Below are 20,411 nucleotides of genomic sequence, written 5' to 3' on the forward strand. Positions count from 1 at the left end.
AGACAACCTTGGGTGTTGGGGTACTGTTGAAGTACATGAAGGATATTTTGGCTATTGCTTTCTCTAAGGGCACCTAGAGTTTTCCTGCTGGTTGTTATATTTGTATTCATTTGTATTTGTTGACTGATTTACAAAGAACTTGACTCAGTTCCCTTAAAAGCCCTGAGTTCCCTGGCAGTGTTTTTAAACAATACTTTTAGCTAGTGCTTTGGCCATATGTAGCATGGGCTCAACATGTAAAAAGTGATTTAAAGTAAGTTTTTCTCATCAGCTTCTGGGATTGCTCTTGTCAGTTTTCTTCTGCTGAGATTGACGTTGCTCATTGGTTTTTATGGAATGAGTGCCATGATTGCTTCTCAGACTCAGGCAGAGTCAGTGAAGAGCTTTCTGAGTAGACTTTGCATTGTGAGAATATTAGTATTGACACTGTTTATAATCTGGAGTACAGTTGGAAGACCAGATTCTGCTGTTCGTCCCCTACTAAATAATATGGCTGCACAGGGGAGATGAATGTGGCTCCTTTTCCAAGTCTATTACTCAGGAGGACTGTAAATTTGATTGGCTGTTACAATTCTAGCAGAATCATTCGATTTGAGAGCAATAGAAAAGATATCCAATTACTCAAATGATTTGCAGGGTTAGCCAACGTTGTCATGGAGACATGAGTTGGAACAAATTAAATTTTAAGCAATAAAATAATCTTAAAGCCCGTCTGGGAACAAGAAAATTTGGCAGTAGCACTTACCTGAATTGAATCTTAGCTTGACACGATGTTGTTTGACATTGATATACTGTGGGGGCCTAAACTTATATATGATACATTATCTTTAAAAAATAGCTAGCTAAACCAGGGAAGGAAAACATTGATATAAAACCAAGGGGCATGAACATTTATTCTGTGATTTAAAGGATAATTGGCCTTAGGTTCCTAAGATGTTTTATACTTAAGGATTTAAATGCCTTAAAGATAAAGTAGCTTTAGTTGGACATTTTAAGAAAAGATTGATTTAGCAGCCACATGAGTTTCAGGGCTGTTCTGCTCCTGTGTGTTTGCAAATGCAGTAGAAATCCTGTGGTTGCCTCTCAGTGAGGTTTGATGTGTGAGCATGCATATGTCTGTATGCACAATTGAAATTTTGGCATATACTGTGCTAAAGGTACATATTTGTATTTGCTAAGTTTCCTACTTTGTGGTGTCACTTGCAGACTGGAGAACTATTCCAAACTTGAGCTGATGACCTAAAACCGGAGCAAGCACTGGCTGGAGGTCTAGATGTTATTCCCCTTATTACTACATTGTTTAACTGGTCCCTGGTTGTGCCCTGGATTTGAAACCAGTGAAATGCCCAGAAGCAAGGTGGCAAGGGGACCTTTTACCCACATGCCTGTTAGGTAGATGGAGATGAAAACTGGTCTGAGGTTGAGCCATTTGCCACATTCTCACAGCCTTCGATTTTCCTCTCATGCTAACCACAGATCATCTCAAATGATTCAGTAATGACCAAAGTGCAATATTGACCTTTATTCCCTGGTGGATTATGGTGTTTCACAGTCCAAATGACAGGAAGTCTATTCAGTTCTGGAGAATGAGTGCAGCATTATTGAGTCAGCCTGGCCCTGTGGGAACCATACAAGTGCAGACCCGTGTAACAGAATACGTGGGTTAAATTTGGTTTCTGATGCTCTGGGAAATGAGAGCTGGCATGTCCTGGAACCCACACAGTTAGTGAGAGAGTATCTGGGATGTTTTCTGAAAACACCCACATGCATTGATTTGTCTGCTTTTAAAGTAACTTGTGACTTGGGTCTGGCCCTGTTGTAAATTTCTCTCATTTCTGTCACCTGGCTTGCTGTTATTCCTGTTGTACTTCTATAAACCCTAGGGTAAAAATATAATACCATGTTTCATAATTACAAATGGGCCTGACTGTAAATGGGCCTGACTGTGCATTTGGGGACTGTTTTCTTTGGCATAATTATTCTTATGTATATTTTGGTTAATCTGTGTAGCCAAATATCCCATCTCTTCTATACAACATCTAGTTTTTCTTAAGAATACAGGTAGGGTGTTGTTACCTTGGAAGACTGATAATTTTTTTTTTTTTAAAGATTGGTTTTCTCTATAGGTTATATTTCAGTGTTGTAACTCCTGCTCACATAAAGCACTGATTTAATTTGTAGTTAAAGTATAATTCTCGATTGCTTGACTTAAGAAAAGCTTCATCAGTATCCAGTAGGTCTGTATATACCCAAGCCATTGTGCGGACTATCTTCTAAATAGAGAAGCTTTTCTGGGGGTTATGCTTTGAAAATTTGTATGTAGTGTTTAAAATTTGTTCTAAAATGCTTTGGAGAGTTTTTTATCTTGGACAGTTGTCTGTTCAAATTGGTTTCTAACTTGCAGCCTTTGTACTGACTTGAGTATAGCTGGTACTAGTCCGTAGTCCCTGATGCCAGCATGGAGATAAGTCCCCTGCTCCCTCCCTCACTACTCTCTTCTGGACACTCTGGAGCTTTGCCTGCTTCCTGATGGTGATTGGAAAGAGATTTAAGCCTGCCTACCTGGGAAACCAGGACCACTGACCTCCTTCCTGAGGGACTGATTATTCCTGTCTGGTAGCTCAGCCTGGGAATGGAAAGGGAGTTCAGGGGCTGGGTTTTTCCAGCTAAAATTAAGTAAAACCTATACATGTCACTTGCACTACCACTCTGCTAGGCCATGGCTGTCCTTGGTCTGGGTCTTGCGTCATAGTTGGAGTAGCAGCTTTTCCTGAGATGCCTCTTGGGAAGAGCAGCTGCTGCCATGTCTGTACAGGTAATTTAGCTCTACATGGCATGTTTATAAAATTAGGGAATCCCTGGCCCACAGTTGCATCCACCATCCAGGATTTCAGTGTGTTACGGAAGCACACATGCAAAACTGTTTTGCCATTGATGGCCAAGATGTAAACCACAGGGGTAAAGAGCCTTTGCTTGTGTCACAGTAGACAGTACAAAACAGAGGCCACAGCTGTCTGGAGGTTAGAACCAACCAAATATAAGTGACTTGTGCCTCAGTAATAGCTGAAGTAAAGGGAGTGGTGTTTGTATCATTGCAGTGTACCCCACCTTGTCCAAGAGATACTTCTGTTTTTCAGCCAGTGTTACACTTTGCGTCCTTGTGTGGAATTTTAGTTGGCAGGTCATGTTTTGGTTTTGCAGTTGTGATTCTAATCTTCTGGGGATGGTGATGGTGATGTTGTCGATTGGGTTTTTCCTTCTACTAATCTTGCTGTTGGTATTTTGCTTTAAGGGCACCAGAAACTGTCTGTATTTCCATTCTGTAACAAGTCAATACGATTTCTTGTGAACAGGCCCTTTGTGAACTCTGTAACAAGGGTTTCTGAATAATAGAAATGAGCCAGTTACAAACCTAAACAGCTGTGATGCTTTTGTCAAAGATGCAGCTTTACCAAAGTGACAAATTAAAGCCCAAATGTTCTGCTTGGCAACAGTTGGGTCAAAACATTTAAATCATTAATTAGAAGGAGCTGAAAGGGGGGAGGGGTGCAACTTACACAAATACATCACAGGCTCAGACCTCATCTTAGAAAATGCAACTAGAAGAATTCTTTGGGGGGAAAATTAGGGCAGCCCTCAAGTGGGGCAGACAAGCTTGTCATTTGCAAATAAATCAAAAGACGGTCGTTGCAGGAAGGAGACCCAGTGACTAGAGTTGCTTTGTCATCCTTCGATGAGCCCCACACTCAAGCCTGTTATTAAAAATGAATGCATTCAAGAGGCTCTGCATTAAGAACATAAACAATTAAGGGCACTTGAGCTGGTCTGCTGAGAGCTCCTGAAGAGATGGCAGAGTTTTCTGCATTCTGCCTCCAGAGCCAGAGAATGGGAGCAATTAGTGTTGCTATCTCCACCCAGGCAGCCCTCACACTTTTTCCCTTTTTTTCCCTCCTTTCTTTCTTCCTTTCTCTGAACCCCTCCTTGTTTTCAGAGAGGCTGAGTATAAAGATGAGCAGGGAAAGCGATTGCTGAACCCAGTGGAAAGGCTCAGGTTTATCAAGTGACAGGGAAAGGGACCGCAAATGTTGTCATCCACAGTAACTGTGGTAAGTTCTGCTTGGCTGTCCCACCAAAGCTTTCTAGCCTTCGGTGCTGTTGGTTTTGTTTTAGTTAAAAGTTTTAAGAAGATATATTTATATTGCCACAGGAGTTGGGGGCGGTATCTGAATAGTACCTGACGTTATACAAGAGACAGATGTGACCCTGGGCCTTGGGCTTGTGTTCTTGTCTTGATCTTGTCTCATGGAACTGTAAAGAAGGCTGCTCATGCCACTCAGTGGTAATGCACACCTTTAATCCCAGCACTTGGGAGGCAGAGGCAGGCGGATTTCTAAGTTCAAGGCCAGGCTGGTCTACAAAGTGAGTTCCAGGACAGCCAGGGCTACCCAGAGAAACCCTCTCTCAAAAAAAAAAAAAAAAAAAAAAAAAGCCCAAACCAACCAGACAAACAAAAAAACAAAAAGAAGGCTGCTCATATGTTATAACAAGGCTTTGGAGAGAATTCTGAATGTGCTACAGGTTGTTCTGACCTTAGGCTGATTTTATATTTTTATATATATACATATATATATACACACACACACACACACACGATTTTTTATATATATACATATATATGATTATATATACATATATGATTATATATATGACTGTATACATATATATGTATATAATTTTAAGTTATAGTGAGTTCCAAATGGCCCACCTTACTTAAAAAAAAAATCTTACAAACACTTTATTTACTGTTTTTCTCTAGGCCTCAAGATTGGTTCAGGGAAACCAAAACCAAATCAAACCAAATGGAGGAAAAAAAAAAACTGTAATAGCTTTGTCAGCCTTTAGTGTAAACACTACTTTTTAGGATCCTTCACTTAGTAATTGAATCCTGGTAGAGTTTCACCACCCTAAACTGACTTTGGGCAGAGTGCTACAGGACTGAGACCCTTGGACAATTACTCCTGCACAGTCCTTACCCTGCTTTGAGCTTCAAATGGCACTCATTATGCATTAAGTTTGGGTGTAGAGGGGAAGTGTATGAGCCCCAGGGAGTGGGCTCTTTAGTCCTTGTAATTGAACAAAGTGTGAGGAGTATGAGAAGAAAATGCTGATCTTTTGGGAATAGAGTCCTGAAATTGTCACACACACACATTCCCTAATGACATACTTTAGTTTAAAAGCCTTGTAGAATATTTCTAGTTTTCATCCATTGCTGGGTTTCAAGGTATCTTTTGGTTTTAGCTCCTTGAAAGTATGCCTGCACCTCTACATCTTTGTTATTTTGGTAGACTTAGGAATTAAACCTAGGGCTTTGTGCATGGAGAGTATGTCTTGCTTTTCTTCTGTTGTTGTTGTTAAATCTCTTTTTAACAGTCCAGCTGTTATCCACCTCTCAGTCTGCTCTCTCACTGTTGCTCATCCCATTCCTCCTCTGCTCCAGTCTCCAAGAGGATGTCCCTACCCTCACCCTACCAGACCTCTCCACTCCCTGAGATCTCAAGTCTCTCAAGGATTAGGTACATCTTCTCTCACAGGCAGTCCTCTGCTGTATATGTGTTGAGGGCCTTATATCAGCTGGTGTATGCTGCCTGATTGATGGCTAAGTGTCTGAGAAGTCTCAGGGTCAGGGTCCAAGTTAATTGTGACTGCTGACCTTCCTATAGGGTCGCACTCCTCCTCAGCTTCTTACAGCTTTTCCCTAATTCAACCACAGGGGTCCCCAGCTTTTGTCCATTGATTGGTTGTAAGTATCTGCATCTGACTCTTTCTGCTGCTCGTTGGGCCTCAGAGGGCAGCCATGCCAGGCTCCTATCTGTAAGTACATCAAGTAACAGTGTCAGACCTTGCAGCCTCCCGTTGAGCTAGATCCCAATTTGGGCTGGTCACTGAACCTCCTTTGCTCAGTTTTTCTCTCAGTTTTGTCCCTGCAGTTCTTTCAGACAGGAACAACTCCGGGTCAGAGTTTTGATTGGGATGGCAGCCCCGTCCCTCCACTTGATGCCCCGTCTTCTGCTAGAGATGAACTCCATCTCCTCACTCTTGGGCATTTCATCTATAGTCTCTCCCTTTGAGTCCTGAGCATCTCTCACTACCCAGGTCTCTGGTACATCTAGAGGTTCCCCCGACCTCCTACATGCCCCCCCCACCCCACCCCCCCCCGCTCCTCCCAGATTTTCTGTTTCTATTCTTTCTGCTGGACCTCAGGGCTTTACTCCTGTTTCCCCACCCTCAATACTGATCATGTTCCCCTTTTCCATTCCTGTCCCTTCTCTCCCTTTGCCACCCTTCCCACCACTGTGATTACTTTCTTCTCCCTCCCAGGTGGGATTGAAACATCCTCACTTGGACCTTTGGCTTGTGGTTTTGTTGTTTAGTTAGTCTGTGTGTGTGTGTGTGTGTGTGTGTGTGTGTGTGTGTGTGTGTATATATATATGGAGAAAGAGAGAGAGTGCATACATTCACCTTTATTTTTATATAACTATCATCTGATTAGTATTAATCCTTGAAAATTTCCCCAAGTTTCTTTGTCTGTTACCAGCTACAAGAAAGACTGTACATATTCTTTTTTCTGCATTTTTAATTAAATATTTTCTTTATTTACCTTTCAAATATTATCCCCTTTCCTAGTTACCCCTCTGAAAATCCCCTATCCTCTCTCCCCTCCCCCTGCTCACCTACCCACCGACTCCTGCTTCCTGGTCCTGCAGACCCCTATACTTGGGCATAGAATCTTCACAGGACCAAGGGCCTCTCCTCCCATTAATGAACAACTAGGCCATTCTCTGCTACATATGCAGCTAGAGCCTTCAGTCCCACCATGTGTTTTCTTTAATTGGTCATTTAGTCTCAGAGAGCTTTGGGGGTACTGGTTAGTTCATATTGTTGTTCTTCCTATAGGGCTGCAAACTCCTCCAGCTCCTTAGGTTCTTTCTCTAGGACCTGTGCTCAGTCCAGTGGATGGCTGTGAGCATCCACTTCTGTATTTGTTAGACACTGGCAGAGGCTCTCAGAAGACAGCTATATCAGGCTCCTGTCAGCAAGCTCTTGTTGGCATCCACAATAGTGTCTGGGTTTGGTGGTTGTTTATGGGATGTTTCCCCAGGTGGGGCAGTCTCTGGATGGTCATTCCTTCAGTCTCTGCTCCATACTTTGTAACTCCTTCAATAGGTATTTTGTTCCCCCTTCTAAGAAGGATCGAAGTATCCACAATTTTGTTCTTCCTTCTTCTTGAGTTTCATGTGTTTTGCAAATTGTATCTTGGGTACTCTGAGCTTCTGGGCTAATATCCACTTATCAGTGAGTGTATATCATGTGAGTTCATTTGTGATTGGATTACCTCACTTAGGATGATATCCTCCAGATCCATTCATTTGTCTAAGAAATTCATAAATTTATTGTTTTTAATAGAAATGTAGTACTCCATTGTGTAAATGTACCACATTTTCTGTATCCATTCCTCTGTTGAAGGACATCTGGGTTCTTTCCAGATTCTGGCTTTTATAAATAAGTCTGCTTTGAACATAGTGGAGCATGTGTCCTTATGACATGTTGGAGCATCTTCTGGGTTTATGCCCAGGAGTGGTATTGCTGGATCTTCCGGCAGTACTGTGTCCAGTTTTCTGAGGAACCGCCAAACTGATTTCCAGAGTGGTTGTACAAGCTTGCAATCCCACCAACAATGGAGGAGTGTTCCTCTTTCTCCACATCCTTACCAGCATCTGCTGTCACCTGAGTTTTTGATCTTAGCCATTTTGACTGGTATGATATCGAAATTCAGGGCTGTTTTGATTTGCATTTCCCTGATGGTTAAGGATGTTGAACATTTTTTTAGATGCTTCTCAGCCATTCAGTATTCCTCAGTTGAAAATTCTTTGTTTAGCTTTGTACCCCATTCTTTAATAGGGTTATTTGGTTTTCTGGAGTCTTAAGTTTTTGAATTCTTTGTATAAATTGGGTATTAGCCCTGTATCAGATTTAGGATTGGTAAAGTACTTTTTCCAATCTGTTGCTTGCCTTTTTGTCTTATTGACAGTGTCCTTTGCCTCACAGAATCTTTGCAGTTTTATGAGGTTCCATTTGTTAATTCTTGATCTTAAAACACAAGTCATTTGTGTTCTGTTCAGGAATATTTCCCCTGTGCCTAAGTGTTCAAGGCTCTTCCCCACTTTCTCCTCTGTAAGTTTCACTGTCTCTGGTTTTATGTGGAGTTCCTTGATTCACCTAGAATCGAGCTTTATAAGAGGATCTCAGAGATGGAAAGATCTCCCATACTCATGGATTGACAGGATTAGTATAGTAAAAATGGCTACCTTGAGTCTACAGATTCAATGTAATCCTCATCAAAATTTTAACTCAGTTCTTCAGAGTTAGAAAGGGCAATTTGCAAATTCATCTGGCATAACCTAGGTTAGCAAAAATTATTCTCAAAAATAAAAGAACCTCTGGTGGAATCACCATCTCTGACCTCAAGCTGTACTACAGAGCAATTGTGATAAAAACTGCGTGGTACTGGTACAGTATCAGACAAGTAAATCAGTTTAATAGAATTGAAGACCCAGAAATGAACCCACACATCTATGGTTACTTGATCTTTGGTAAAGGCACTCAAACCATCCAGTGGAAAAAAGACAGCATTTTCAACAAATGGTGCTGGCACATCTGGCTGTTATGTAGAAGAATGTGAATTGGCTTGTTAACCTTCTTGAGTTCTGTGGATTACATCCTGTGTATTCTGTACTCTTTTTTGCTAATATCCTCTTATTATTGACTACATACCATGCATGTCATGTCCTTTTGGGGTCTGAGTTACCTCACTCAGAATATTTTCTAGTTCCATCTATTTGCCTGTAAAACTCTGTCCCAAATTCCTACATACTGAATTGTTAATGCATTGGGAGGCAGAGGTAGTCAGATTTTTCTGAGTTTGAGGCTAGCCTGGTCTTAACAGACCCGTCTGGACAAAAAGAAAAAGAAGGATCCCAAGTACTGGATTACAGGCATATGGTATCATTCTCAGCTAACATCTGCGCCTGGTATCCTGTTCACAGTCTCTATAGGGTCCCATGGAACAGGAGTTACAAGAAATTTCACTATGTAGATGTTAGAAACTGAACACCAGACTTCTGTAAGAGCAACCAGTGCTTTTTCACCACTGAAACATCTCTTTAGTCCTATGTACATCACGTCTATAATTGGAAACTTTAAGTGCATTTGAAAGAGAATGAACAGAATGATGCTAGGATGTTTGGAAGGTGGGTTATGAGTACTACACCCGGCATGTCTCTACTCCTGTGTGCATTTGCTAGTGTGTTCCCTACACGAATCATACCCTCTGCCTGTACATGCCCTTTATAATGTGCTCTGTAATGCTATTCCATTGGTTGTCAGGAGAACTGGGTTTATATAAATCCATTCCTATGAAACCAAAGAGCTGGTCTGCTCATGGAACCAGAATCCAGTTGGAAGACAAAAGACAACTCCTGCATATACCTTACTGTAAAGTTCTTGCTTTCTCATGGGCATGACCTGTTCATTTTATAATTTTCTGCTCTTGATCCTTTCCCCAACTTAGTACATTCTTCTTAGTGTTAAATACCTTTGATTGGCCTTGAAATCATTATGTAGTAGAAGACCTTGAATTTCTCCAACTCCCTTATATATGGTCATATCTAGTCATTAACCCTTAGAGGTTCTTGTATCCATCCTGTCAATTGAGCTACATCTCTTGTACTGCAGATCCTTTCTATTACCCAATCTAGTAATAAAGGCAGCATTAAGTATTAAGCATAGACAGAAAACAATGAAATAATAAAGGCTTCTTTACAGATGACTTTATTGCCTCCTTCCCTCTTAATCTGCCTTTCTCCCCTCCTCTTTTGTTCTCCTCTTCTTTTTCTTTGTTTCCAGGTTTTAAGTTTGTTTTAGCTAAGCAGGGACTTTCCCTGCCTTATTTACATAGAGACTATACAGCTATTCAGGGCTCCTCTGTGCTTAGTCTAGCCAAGGTCATTTCAGCAAGGGCTTGGCATTTGGTGACACTGCATTTTCTCAACATGTCATGACTTGTCACACCCTAGACAGAGTTCTGTAATTACTAATATGTTTTATGGTTTATGTGCATTTTTGAGATGATGAATGTTAAAGTCTTTGGGGAATTAAGTAAAACCATTTTATTTTAAACATCAATTCTCTGTGAAGACTGTACTTAGCAGGAAAAATATTTTAGGCCATTGTAACTGGCATAAACACAATGAACTTTTTAAGCAGGTTTTTAAATCTAATTTTCATTTACTTAAAAAATGCAGTTTATTTTGGTATTTTTTTCCTCCCCTAGCTTCCCTCAGATCTTCCTTGTTCTCCTATCCATCCAACTTCATGGTCTCTCTTTCAAAGAAAAAAATAACAATGAAACAAGCACAAGACCAACCAAAGAAACACCATCATGATGTCCACTTGATGTTAAACAACTGCTTCTGAATATGGGGCCTACCCTGGAATATAGTTGATAAAGTGTCATTCCATTGAAGAAAACTGATTTTCCTTCCCCAGCATCTTTTCTTGTTGTTGTTGATAAAAAAAAAAAATTAGTAGATACAGGGATACTTTAACCCCTATGTTTGATGACTGGGTATGATCATATATCAGGGAGACTAGAAGTTCAAGGCCTTCTTGGTCAGGGTTGGGACTTTTTTTGCTCACAGCTGCTTCTCTTTGTTTTCAGTTTTTGTCTGCCTTGCACTTGTTCAGGTCTTCTGCATGTTGTCAGAGTTCGCACATGCACCGTTCTTGTCCTGTCTAGAAGGTACTGTTTCCTTGGAGTGGTCCCCCGACTTTGGCTATTCGACTTTTCCACTCTGCTCTTCTTCTGCATTGATCCCTCAGCCTGGAGGGGAGGGATTTAATGAAGATATACCATGTAAGGCTGAGTGCTCCAAGGTCTTTCACTTTTTGCAGTTTGTCCAGTTGTGGGTCCCTGTGTTAGTTCCCATCCACTGCAAGAAGCTTCGTATGCTCTGATCCATGGGTATAGCAGTATGTCATTAAGAGTTGTGTCATTGCTATGTTCATTTAGTGGAATAATGAAGGTACTTGGCTCATTAACAGTGCCCGGCTTGGGTTCTATCTCAAGGAACAGGCAATACAATACAATATAATACAAGAGTTGTTGGTCATGCTCTTAGGGTTTCTATTGCTGTTCATAAAACACCAGGACCAAAAGCAACCTAGAGAAGAAAGGCTTTATTTCAGCTCACAGCACCATATCATAGTACAGAATGGAGAGAAGTGAGGGTAGAACTCAAACTAGGTAGACACCTGGAGGCAGGAACTGAAGCAAAGAGAAATGCTGCTTACTGGCTTGATTACTGTGGCTTGTTCAGCCTGCTTCTTACAGCACTCAGGAGCAAAAGCCCCCAAGGTTAACACTGCACGCAATGAACTGAGCCTTTCCACACCAACCATCAATCAAGAAAATGTATCATAGGTTTTTCCATAGGTAGTCTGGTTGGGACAGTTTTCCCAGTTGAGGTTTCCTCTTCTGAAATGTGTTGACATAAAGGTATCAAATTATATCAACTTTGGAACTTCAAACCTCCAAAGTGGACCCAAAAGTATCCAACATAGTTGCTCCTGTTGAATTTGTACCACTCTTGTACCTGTGGGTCTGTTTTATAGGTAGGTCTCTATTGTAGGCTGCTAGGTTTGTAGCTGGATGAGATTGATAATTCCTTTTCACCTCTACCAGTGTGTATAGTACTTTGAACACTATACTGGTCAATAGGACTGCTTTATGTGGGCATCAATTTCCCTTCTCCATGTTTGATGACATAAGCTCTATCTTCAGCAACAGGGCATTATTGTCAGGTTGTGTAGTATAGCCAGCAGTCTTGGCAGTAGTGTGTAATATTTGGAGGACATCTGTTGGGACCCCTTTAGTGAACTTAAAAAAGATGTAACCCATTCTTGGTACTGGGAGTTTTATTGGTAACATATGATGTCTAGTAATAGGTAATGTTCCCCCATCATATGATAACTCCATTTAGATTCCATCTATACATGTCTATATTTTATGAAGCTTCTACTGTAGCAGGTCTCTATGAGGCCTTTTATTACCCCTGTCTTCCATCTTCTACCCTGCCTTCCTTACCCTTTTTCTCCATTTAATCCTGTTCTAGTTTCCTCATTATTCCTTTATGGCACTATTCTAATTTTCCTTCCTTCGAAGATCTCCTCCTCTCTTTCTCCCTGATCCCTTTCTAGCTAACCTCTGTGGGTATTCTGAATGAAATTCACAAACCTAAAACTTAAAGGTTAACATTCATATCAAGAGAAAACATACAGGAAACATCCAATTACCTGCAAATTTCCCTGCTTTTTCAAGAGCTTAATTGTATTCCATTGTGTAAAAGTAGCACATTTTTATTATCCATTCATCACTTTCTAGGCATTGAGGCTCTTTCCAGCTTCTGGTTACTATGAATATATCAGCAATAAACATGAACAGCTATCTCTGTAGTAGTATATAGTTTGGGTGTATGCCCTAGGTTAGTATAGGTGGATCTTGAGGTAGATATGTTTGCAGTATTCTGACGAACCTCCTCACTGATTTCCATAGTGGATCGACAAGTTTGTACTCCGAGGAACAGTGTTCTCCTTTTTACAAATCTTCACTACTATTTCCTATCATTTTGGATTTTTTAGTCTTGGCCATTCAGACTGGAGTATGATGAAATCTCAAAGTAGTTTTATTTGCATTCCCCTGATGGATAAGGACATTGATGGTTCTGTAAGTGTTTCTCAGCCATTTGTGTTTCATCATTTAAGAACTCTGTTTAGTTCAAGACCCTATTTTAAAACTGTGTTGTTTTCTTGACATTTACTTTGTTGAGTTCTTTGTATATTGTAAATACTAGATATCTCTGCCATTGCATAATTCACAAGAATTTTATTCTTTAGTCGATGTGTCTCTTGTTCAGTTAATGGTATCTTTTACTATTTAGAAGCTTTTCAGATTCATGAGGTCTTATTTATTAATTGTTGTTTTTAATGCTTGCACTGTCAGGATCTTGTTCAGAGAGCCTTTTCCTGTGCCAAGAATTTCAAGCCTACTTCCCACTTTCTCTTCTATCAGATTGAGGGTCTGGTCTTACGTTCAGAACTTTGATCCCCTTGGAGTTTTTATAGGATGATACTTTTTGGTTCTGTTTTCATTCTTCTGTACACAATTTGAATATCACCATTTGTTAAGATACTCCTTTTTTCTCCAGTATGTATTTTTGGGTTCTTTGGTCGAGGTATTAAGTTCTATTTCATTGATCAACTTGTTTTTTAGTTTTTTTTTTTTTTTCCTTACTATTGCTATTGGTCTGCAATACAATGTTACACTTGAAATGATATCTCTGGCAGTTTTGTTAAACAGCATTCTTTTAGCACTGTCACTGTCTCTGGCTATCTCTGTCTGTCTCTGTCTGTCTCTGTCTCTCTCTCTCTCTGTGTATGTTTGTGTGTCTGTGTCTCTCTGTGTGTGTGCATATGATTTAAGATTATTTTTTAATATTTGTGAAGAATGTTGCTGAGAATTGCATTGAATCTATAGAAAAGCAATGTTAATACTATGATGAACCTTAAATGTCTTCAGTTTACTCCTTCAGTATCATACAGTTTTTAATATACAAGTCTTTTACTTAATTTGGTTAGAGGTATTACAAGATTTTTTTTGAGGCTATCATGAAAGGTACTATTTCTATGATTTCTTTCCTAGTATGTTTGTTATTTGTATATAAGGTTACTGATTTGTATGTAGCAATTTTGTATCCCCACTACTTGCTGAAAATATTTTTAAACGATAGAAATTTCCTGTAGGTATCTTTAGAATCTTTTATGTATAAAATGTTATTGTCTATAAATAAGGACTTCTCCCCACCTCCTTGATCTCTTTTAGTTGTCTTTGTAACTAAGACTTTGCACACTGTATTGAACAGGTATGGAGAGAATGGACTTCCTTGTCTGGTTTGTGATTTTAGTAGACTTTGGGTTTCTCTCTGTTTAGAATGTTGGCTGAGGGCTTGTTGTAATTTGTCTTTGTCATGTTTCAATATGTCTCTTGTATACCTTGTTACTCTAGGGCCTTTTATTATGCAGGAATGTATGATTTTTATCAAAGGCCTTTGATGAGTGGAGGATATAAGTTAACATACAAAGTAATGGGTTGTATGGCATTTTCTTGCATATGTGTTATTATACTTCGTAAATTCATCCCCTTAACTACTCTCACTCATCCCTGCCTCCTCTTATAGCCCCCTAATTCTGCTTTACTGTCAAAAGTTCCATTAACCTCTCTCCACCCTCTGAAAAATCTCTTCCTTTTGGATCATGATTCTGTTTGTATTTTTGTCACACACACACACTTTCCTGCAGATGTTGTGATTTCATTTATCATCATGGTTGCATAAAATTGTATTGTGTTTATAGACCACGTTTTCTTTTTATCTGTTCCTCTGTTGATGGACACCTAGGCTGATTCTACTTCCTGACAGTTGTGAATGGTGAAATTCTATGTGGTGTATTGACTTATCCAAGAGTAATATCGCTGGCTTATGCAATAGTTCTATTTTCAGATTTTTGCAGAATCTCTACACTTCTATAGTGGTTTCACCAGTTTACATTTGCACCAGCAGTGTATAGTGAACAGAAACAAGCGAGGCTGTGTCAGTACCCCCTTTCTTCTACTTTTGTCCTTTATGTCTTTGAAAGCCAGATTGTGTTGACATGGTTTTTGATACCACATTGAGTGAACTTGCTGTAACTGTAAAAATGTCCCATAGTGATAACATTGAGAGTTCTCAATGAGAAGGTATTAGGGCTTTCAAACTCCAGATTAAAGTGACAGTATAATCTAAACCATGTAGATTTTTCTGACTCAAATACTGTATTTTTATTTATTTTTTAATTAAGAGTTGTGTATGATATTTCCCCACTACGTGTGCCTGTGCATCATGTGTATACCTGGTACCCACAGAGGCTAAACGAGGGCTTGGGAGCTGGAGTTGCAACTCTTTGTGAACCATTATGTGGGTGCCAGGAGTGGAACCTGGGTCCTCTGGGAGAGCAGCCATTTCTCTAACCCCATCATTATCTTTTAAGGGACCAATAAAATTTGCACTTATGCCTATTCTGTAGGGAGTTCTGGTATCTACAGTGTATTTCCAGGTAATTATTGGTAACATGGCTTAAGGAACAATTTTCTGTCTCCAGGAGTGAGATTTCAAGACTCAAGTTTCACCTTCTGAACTGACTGGGAGGTGTTCTAAACATGTGTGTGGCTTTGTCTTTGTAGACTGAAATCGCCAAGAGATTGAACACCATTTGTGCCCAAGTCATCCCATTTCTGTCTCAGGAAGTAAGTAAAATGTTCAGCTGTTAAAGTGCAATTATGTTGCTTCTGTTTGCAAATTAGCCAGTTTTAAGATGTTAATTTTATCACTGGGAACAAGTGTGAAGAACATCTGTTACATCTCAAATGTGTCAACCCTGTCATTCTGTCTAAGGCATTCAAGGGCAGGCTGCTGGAGGGGTGACAGTATCTCAACCCTAAATTATTATTTTTTTGAAAAGTGACCATGAAGCATAAAGAACCCCCCTTTCTCTCTCTGTGTGCGTGTGCGTGTGCGTGTGTGTGTGTGAGAGAGAGAGAGAGAGAGAGAGAGAGAGAGAGTGAGTGTGTGTGTGTGTGTGTGTGTGTGTGTGAGAGAGAGAGAGAGAGAGAGAGACAGACTGACTATGGCCTGGAACTCCTTGTGTAGAATAAGCTGGCCTCAAATTCACAAAGAGCTGTCTGACCCTTTCTCAGTGCCACCACTGCTGGCTAGGCATGTGTTTGAGTAATATGTGCTTGACATGATTCGGGTGCCCTTTTCTGTTTTCTTGAGCTGACTTGAAAAGTCACTACATTGGGATTGATCTACATGAAAGCAGGGACTTAATGTATAATCAAGATTTGTTCCATGGAGAGTGTAGGTGGTAATCATCATAAGGATAAAATGAGTATTCATATCATCTTGATTCACAGAATAATAGACATAGATAAGCCATGTGGTTTGAGTTTACGTTAAAATGTTCAGAGGGAGTCCTTCGTAGGACTAATTGGAGATTAGCTAAGCATTGTATTTCAGTTTTGCTTTGAAAGTGTTATCTTCTTTTCAGTACAGAGGAATAATGTTTTCAGTATGTAAAGATAAACTTATGGTGACACGGAAGGCCCAGCTTTGGGAGGTTAGAGTGTAGAGTTGGCTGTAGAGCACCCGGAACTCCCTCCTGATTTGTTGCCAGCTTTCATTGACCCTAGCTTCAACTAGTCTCCTCAAATTAACTGTGGCTATATTTTAATTAAGTGTAGAGTTGGGGAGTGGACAAGGTGAGTTTTCATTCTTTAAATTGAAAACAGAACTTTCTCCTTGGAGTGTAACACCAAAAGGCTAAGATAAATATTGGGGAAATTTTCTGTTTTTTTTTTTTTAAATACTGCTGATGCATCTAGATTTTTTTTTTTTTTAATCAGAGAAAATACAGACTGACTGGTTCCATTTTTAAGTTTCAAGAGAGGTGTTTGAATAAATGTCATGTGCACAAACACACCACCGTAACCTAGAACAGTCATCCATAATCCTGATTTTTTTAGTATCTAAAGACAGGTCACATTGATGTCCATTCTGATATTTACCACCCCACTAGGAGTTTAGTGATGCCTGGAACCCTTCAGAAATAAAGGGAAACACTACTCATTGTCCTTCTTGTGTGTTCTGCAAAGTGACTCTTGCATGATGACCTGGTTTTGGTCTTTGTTGTCAGAATAAACAGGGACATTCTTAGCTGATGCTAACACTTTTTTCTCCTTGTTTTCAAAGCATCAACAACAGGTGGCCCAGGCTGTGGAACGTGCCAAACAGGTGACCATGGCAGAGTTGAATGCCATCATCGGGGTACGTGGCCTACCAGGTCTACCTCCTACAGTGTGTATCACCAGCTTTTATTTCTTTATGGTTTGATGGCATAGCACACAACTAAGTTTGTGTAACCTAGAGATGGCTGATTTGATTAATCAGAGGGTGGAAGGGGGTTCGGTTGTGTGGAGATGTATAGGGAAGAGTAAGAAATAGCACAAGGTCCATGAGAGGAGAACACTAGAAGAGGATGGAAGTAACTCTCCTAAATGGAGAAGTAGAGACGTTTATTCAGTGATCCTTGGAACCACCCTTGCTTGCTACTAGTGGGGTAGAAGCTTTAGATCACTTTCTAAACACTTTCCTTGCTTTCTTCTGTGGAGTGCCATTCTACCACAGTGAGGTCAATATAGGACTCTGACTTATTCCCAAGTAGTTCTTGCCTTGTGCTTTCTAGGCACTGAAACCTGTATGGTTGTTTGATTCATTTCTTTCTTGTTCCCCATTCATGAATTTTAAAGTGGCATGCCAATGAAAAACTCCCTCACCAGGGAAGGAGTGTTAATTGTCTGCCCTAGTGCTTTGTGGCCTTTCAGGGTTCATGTCTCTGGAGTTCAGCTATCTCTTCTTGCTGGTGAAGTTGGTTTCTCTTGTCAATCACAAGTTATTTGTTCGGCATTAAGGGATCTTGTGAGCTGGGCATTCTGTCTCTTCCTTTGCTGGAGTTCAGCTCTACCCACTGTAGGACCTAAGGTGGTTCTCACGTGCTCTGCTCCTTTAGATTAAAGGAAAGAAGGAGCTGAAATGGAGGTGGGGTCCTTTATTTTATTCATAGGCAAGTTCCTCGAATGAATTCAAAATCACTCATTTATCAATTTATGTTAATTGCTTGTGAGAAGATGCCCTGCTGGTCTTTATAGTTCCCTCAGACACTTTGTAATGATAATTAGACATGCTGCTGTAGGGATTAAGAGTGCCATAGTCCAGTGCTGCGACAGACAATGGAACCAGTTAATCTATCAAGGTTTAAAATTACATCCCCACTGGAGATGGGAAAAACACCAGAGCCAAGGAGGATTAAAGAATGAGCCCCAGCTTGAAAACCCTCCTTTCATCAGTTTCTCAATTGCAGAGCTGCAGTTGGGGTGCCTGTGGTAAGCTATTGGCAGTCAATTAGGTGAAATAAACTGGGAGGGTGACCTTCATTTCCTTTTAATAGCTTTTTCCTCCGTGAACCAGGGAGCTTCAGTGGATTTTCAGCTTAGATTTTATTCAAGCCGCTTTATTGCACTTGACAGCTTAGCTCTGCATAAACAGTTCTCCCTCCTTCCCCCCAGGTCTGGGCTCTGTCTTTCTTCCCCTCCTGTATCACATTTTTGACTGTTACTTAGTGGGCTCTCTAATCACATTCAACAAAGAACACAATTATGCCTGCATTTGTCTGCTGCCTTCTCTACCCTTTTCTTGTGTAATGAATTGCTTTATTTCAGAGATCAAATCAAATATTCACTGGCATTTTTGCACATACCGTGTTTGATTAGAAGAGACTAATCGCGATTATACTTGGAGCTGGAGCTGGAGCTGGAGCAAGGAATTTTCTTTTTAACCCAATGAATGAGGATGGAAAAGCCTGTTTTGATTAAAAGAAAACATATGCAAAGCAGATCTCAAGGGCCCTGTTCAGCTTTGTGGGACATGTTTGTTTTCTGATAGGATCTAAATTTTTACATGTAATTTTTCTGGTCTTTGTTTGGCAGTACTGGGGATTGAACCTGCGGCCTCACACATACTAAAAAGTACCCTCTACAAGTGAGCCACATGGCCAGTTATGTGTAAATTTTCAATAATAGAATCAATACTGGTCTGTAATTTCTCAGAGACACTGCTCAGACCTGGAAAATCTTTGTACCTACTTTGCAAAAGGAGGAAATGTATTAGCCAGACAGATATTTATACTTAATATTCATTTTGAATAGAATCAGAAAATAAAAATAGGTTATTTCAGAAGGGTGGATGAATTGCAAATTTTATTAATGGCTTTAGTTTAGGAAAACGTGTTGAGATTATAAAGTAAGATTAGCTTGATAGTAATAACCCAAGTTGGAGAATTGGGCCAAGAGTTAATGTTTCACGGTGTTTTCAGCATTTTAGCATATACAGTTTTTAGTCACTCAGATGGTAGGATCTGTATATTAATTTATGACAGGAGCTTTGAAAGCTTGCACTGATCAGAAATAGCCCCTGACTTTAGTTTCATGCTATGGCATATGCTTGATTTTTGCTTGAAAAGAATTGCATATATCCTAGAAATTGGAAGTAGCATAAAATCGGACTGACAATTCAGTGGACCTTTGCACCCCTTCATTGCACATGCAGTGTGCCAGCCTGTCTGGCCAGAGGGGAGGAAGCACTGGGAGATTGTTCATTCAGCAGCTGTGCAGAGAAAATGCAGCCTGTTTGATAGCAGCTGTCAGTATTGTTCTAGGATGGGTTAGGGTAAGGAACAATGGGAGAGGCCAAGCTCTTCATCTTCATTGACTTTCAGGCTAAGAAAAGAAAAGGTTTAGTTAGACATCTATTTTAAGTGTGAAAGATCATGAAAGAGTACCCTTTAAAATGCAAATGGGATGAAACCCTTCCCTTCCTTTCAAGGTACTATCTCTTTTGGGTTGCTGGACCTAGCTAAAGATATTTTAGCAAAGTAGCCTGAACTTGTCAAGGACCCAAAACTCTTGGTGAACTCAGCTTCTGTTCTTGGCCCCTGAGTGCTCTTGACTGGGGGAGTAGGAAAGTTCTTTTTTTGTGTCCTTGTTGAGTGAGTAATGCCAGTTTCTTACCAGCCTGTTAATGTTCTCCAATCTATGAGATTTTAGTTCTTTTCTACTTGCCTCAATCAGCCTTTACCTAGAGTACTAATATTTAAGGGAGATTTTTTTTTAACTTAGTTCCTTTTCAACTAAATTACTCAAATATTTTTTAAAGATAGGATTTTACTGTATAGCTCTAGCTGATTTGCAACTAGCTGTGTAGACCGTGTTGAACAACCTCACAGAGATGCCTCTGAGTGCCTCTGCTTTCTGAGTACTAGGATTAAAGGTACTTGGCCAACACACCTGGTCTTTTGTTGACCTGCTGAAAGCAGCTTTGATAGCAAACTTGTTGACTGGCAGAATATTAACTACAACACTGCTTTTCTTTTGTGTGTGAGTGCTCGTTTGTGCATGCATGTGTGCGTGCGAGCGAGTGCGCATGCGTGTTGATCCTTCTGCTGTTTACATAGGTATTTCTTCAAACTTAGGATCTTGGATGTGCTGCTACACATGCATTTTACTGCTGAGCTAGCTCTGAAGTTCAAATGGGAGGACAGATGGAGGTATAGCTAGACCATGTTGGTTTTCATACTCAGTAGGAGAGTAC

At 40.1% G+C, this 20,411-nt stretch overlaps 1 protein-coding gene across 19 annotated transcripts in view; it reads left to right on the top strand.

Annotated features, from left to right (window-relative positions):
• The window catches only part of LOC110293557 (TLE family member 1, transcriptional corepressor), an 82,941-nt gene that overhangs the window by 14,719 nt on the left and 47,811 nt on the right, over positions 1–20,411 (top strand). For 10 of the 19 annotated variants that reach the window (XM_085839238.1, XM_021161416.3, XM_021161415.3 and 7 more), the window contains exons 5-6: positions 15,392–15,454; positions 16,959–17,033. In XM_085839238.1, coding sequence (XP_085695364.1) covers positions 15,392–15,454; positions 16,959–17,033 — 138 coding nt within the window. Of the gene's footprint in view, positions 1–15,391; positions 15,455–16,958; positions 17,064–20,411 lie in introns of all 19 variants that reach the window. The other 9 variants (XM_021161412.3, XM_029476597.2, XM_021161413.3 and 6 more) reach the window with 1 other exon arrangement.

Source organism: Mus caroli, unplaced genomic scaffold (assembly GCF_978045245.1).
Source record: "Mus caroli unplaced genomic scaffold, Mus_caroli_1 scaffold_6, whole genome shotgun sequence".
Classification (NCBI taxonomy): domain Eukaryota; kingdom Metazoa; phylum Chordata; class Mammalia; order Rodentia; family Muridae; genus Mus; species Mus caroli.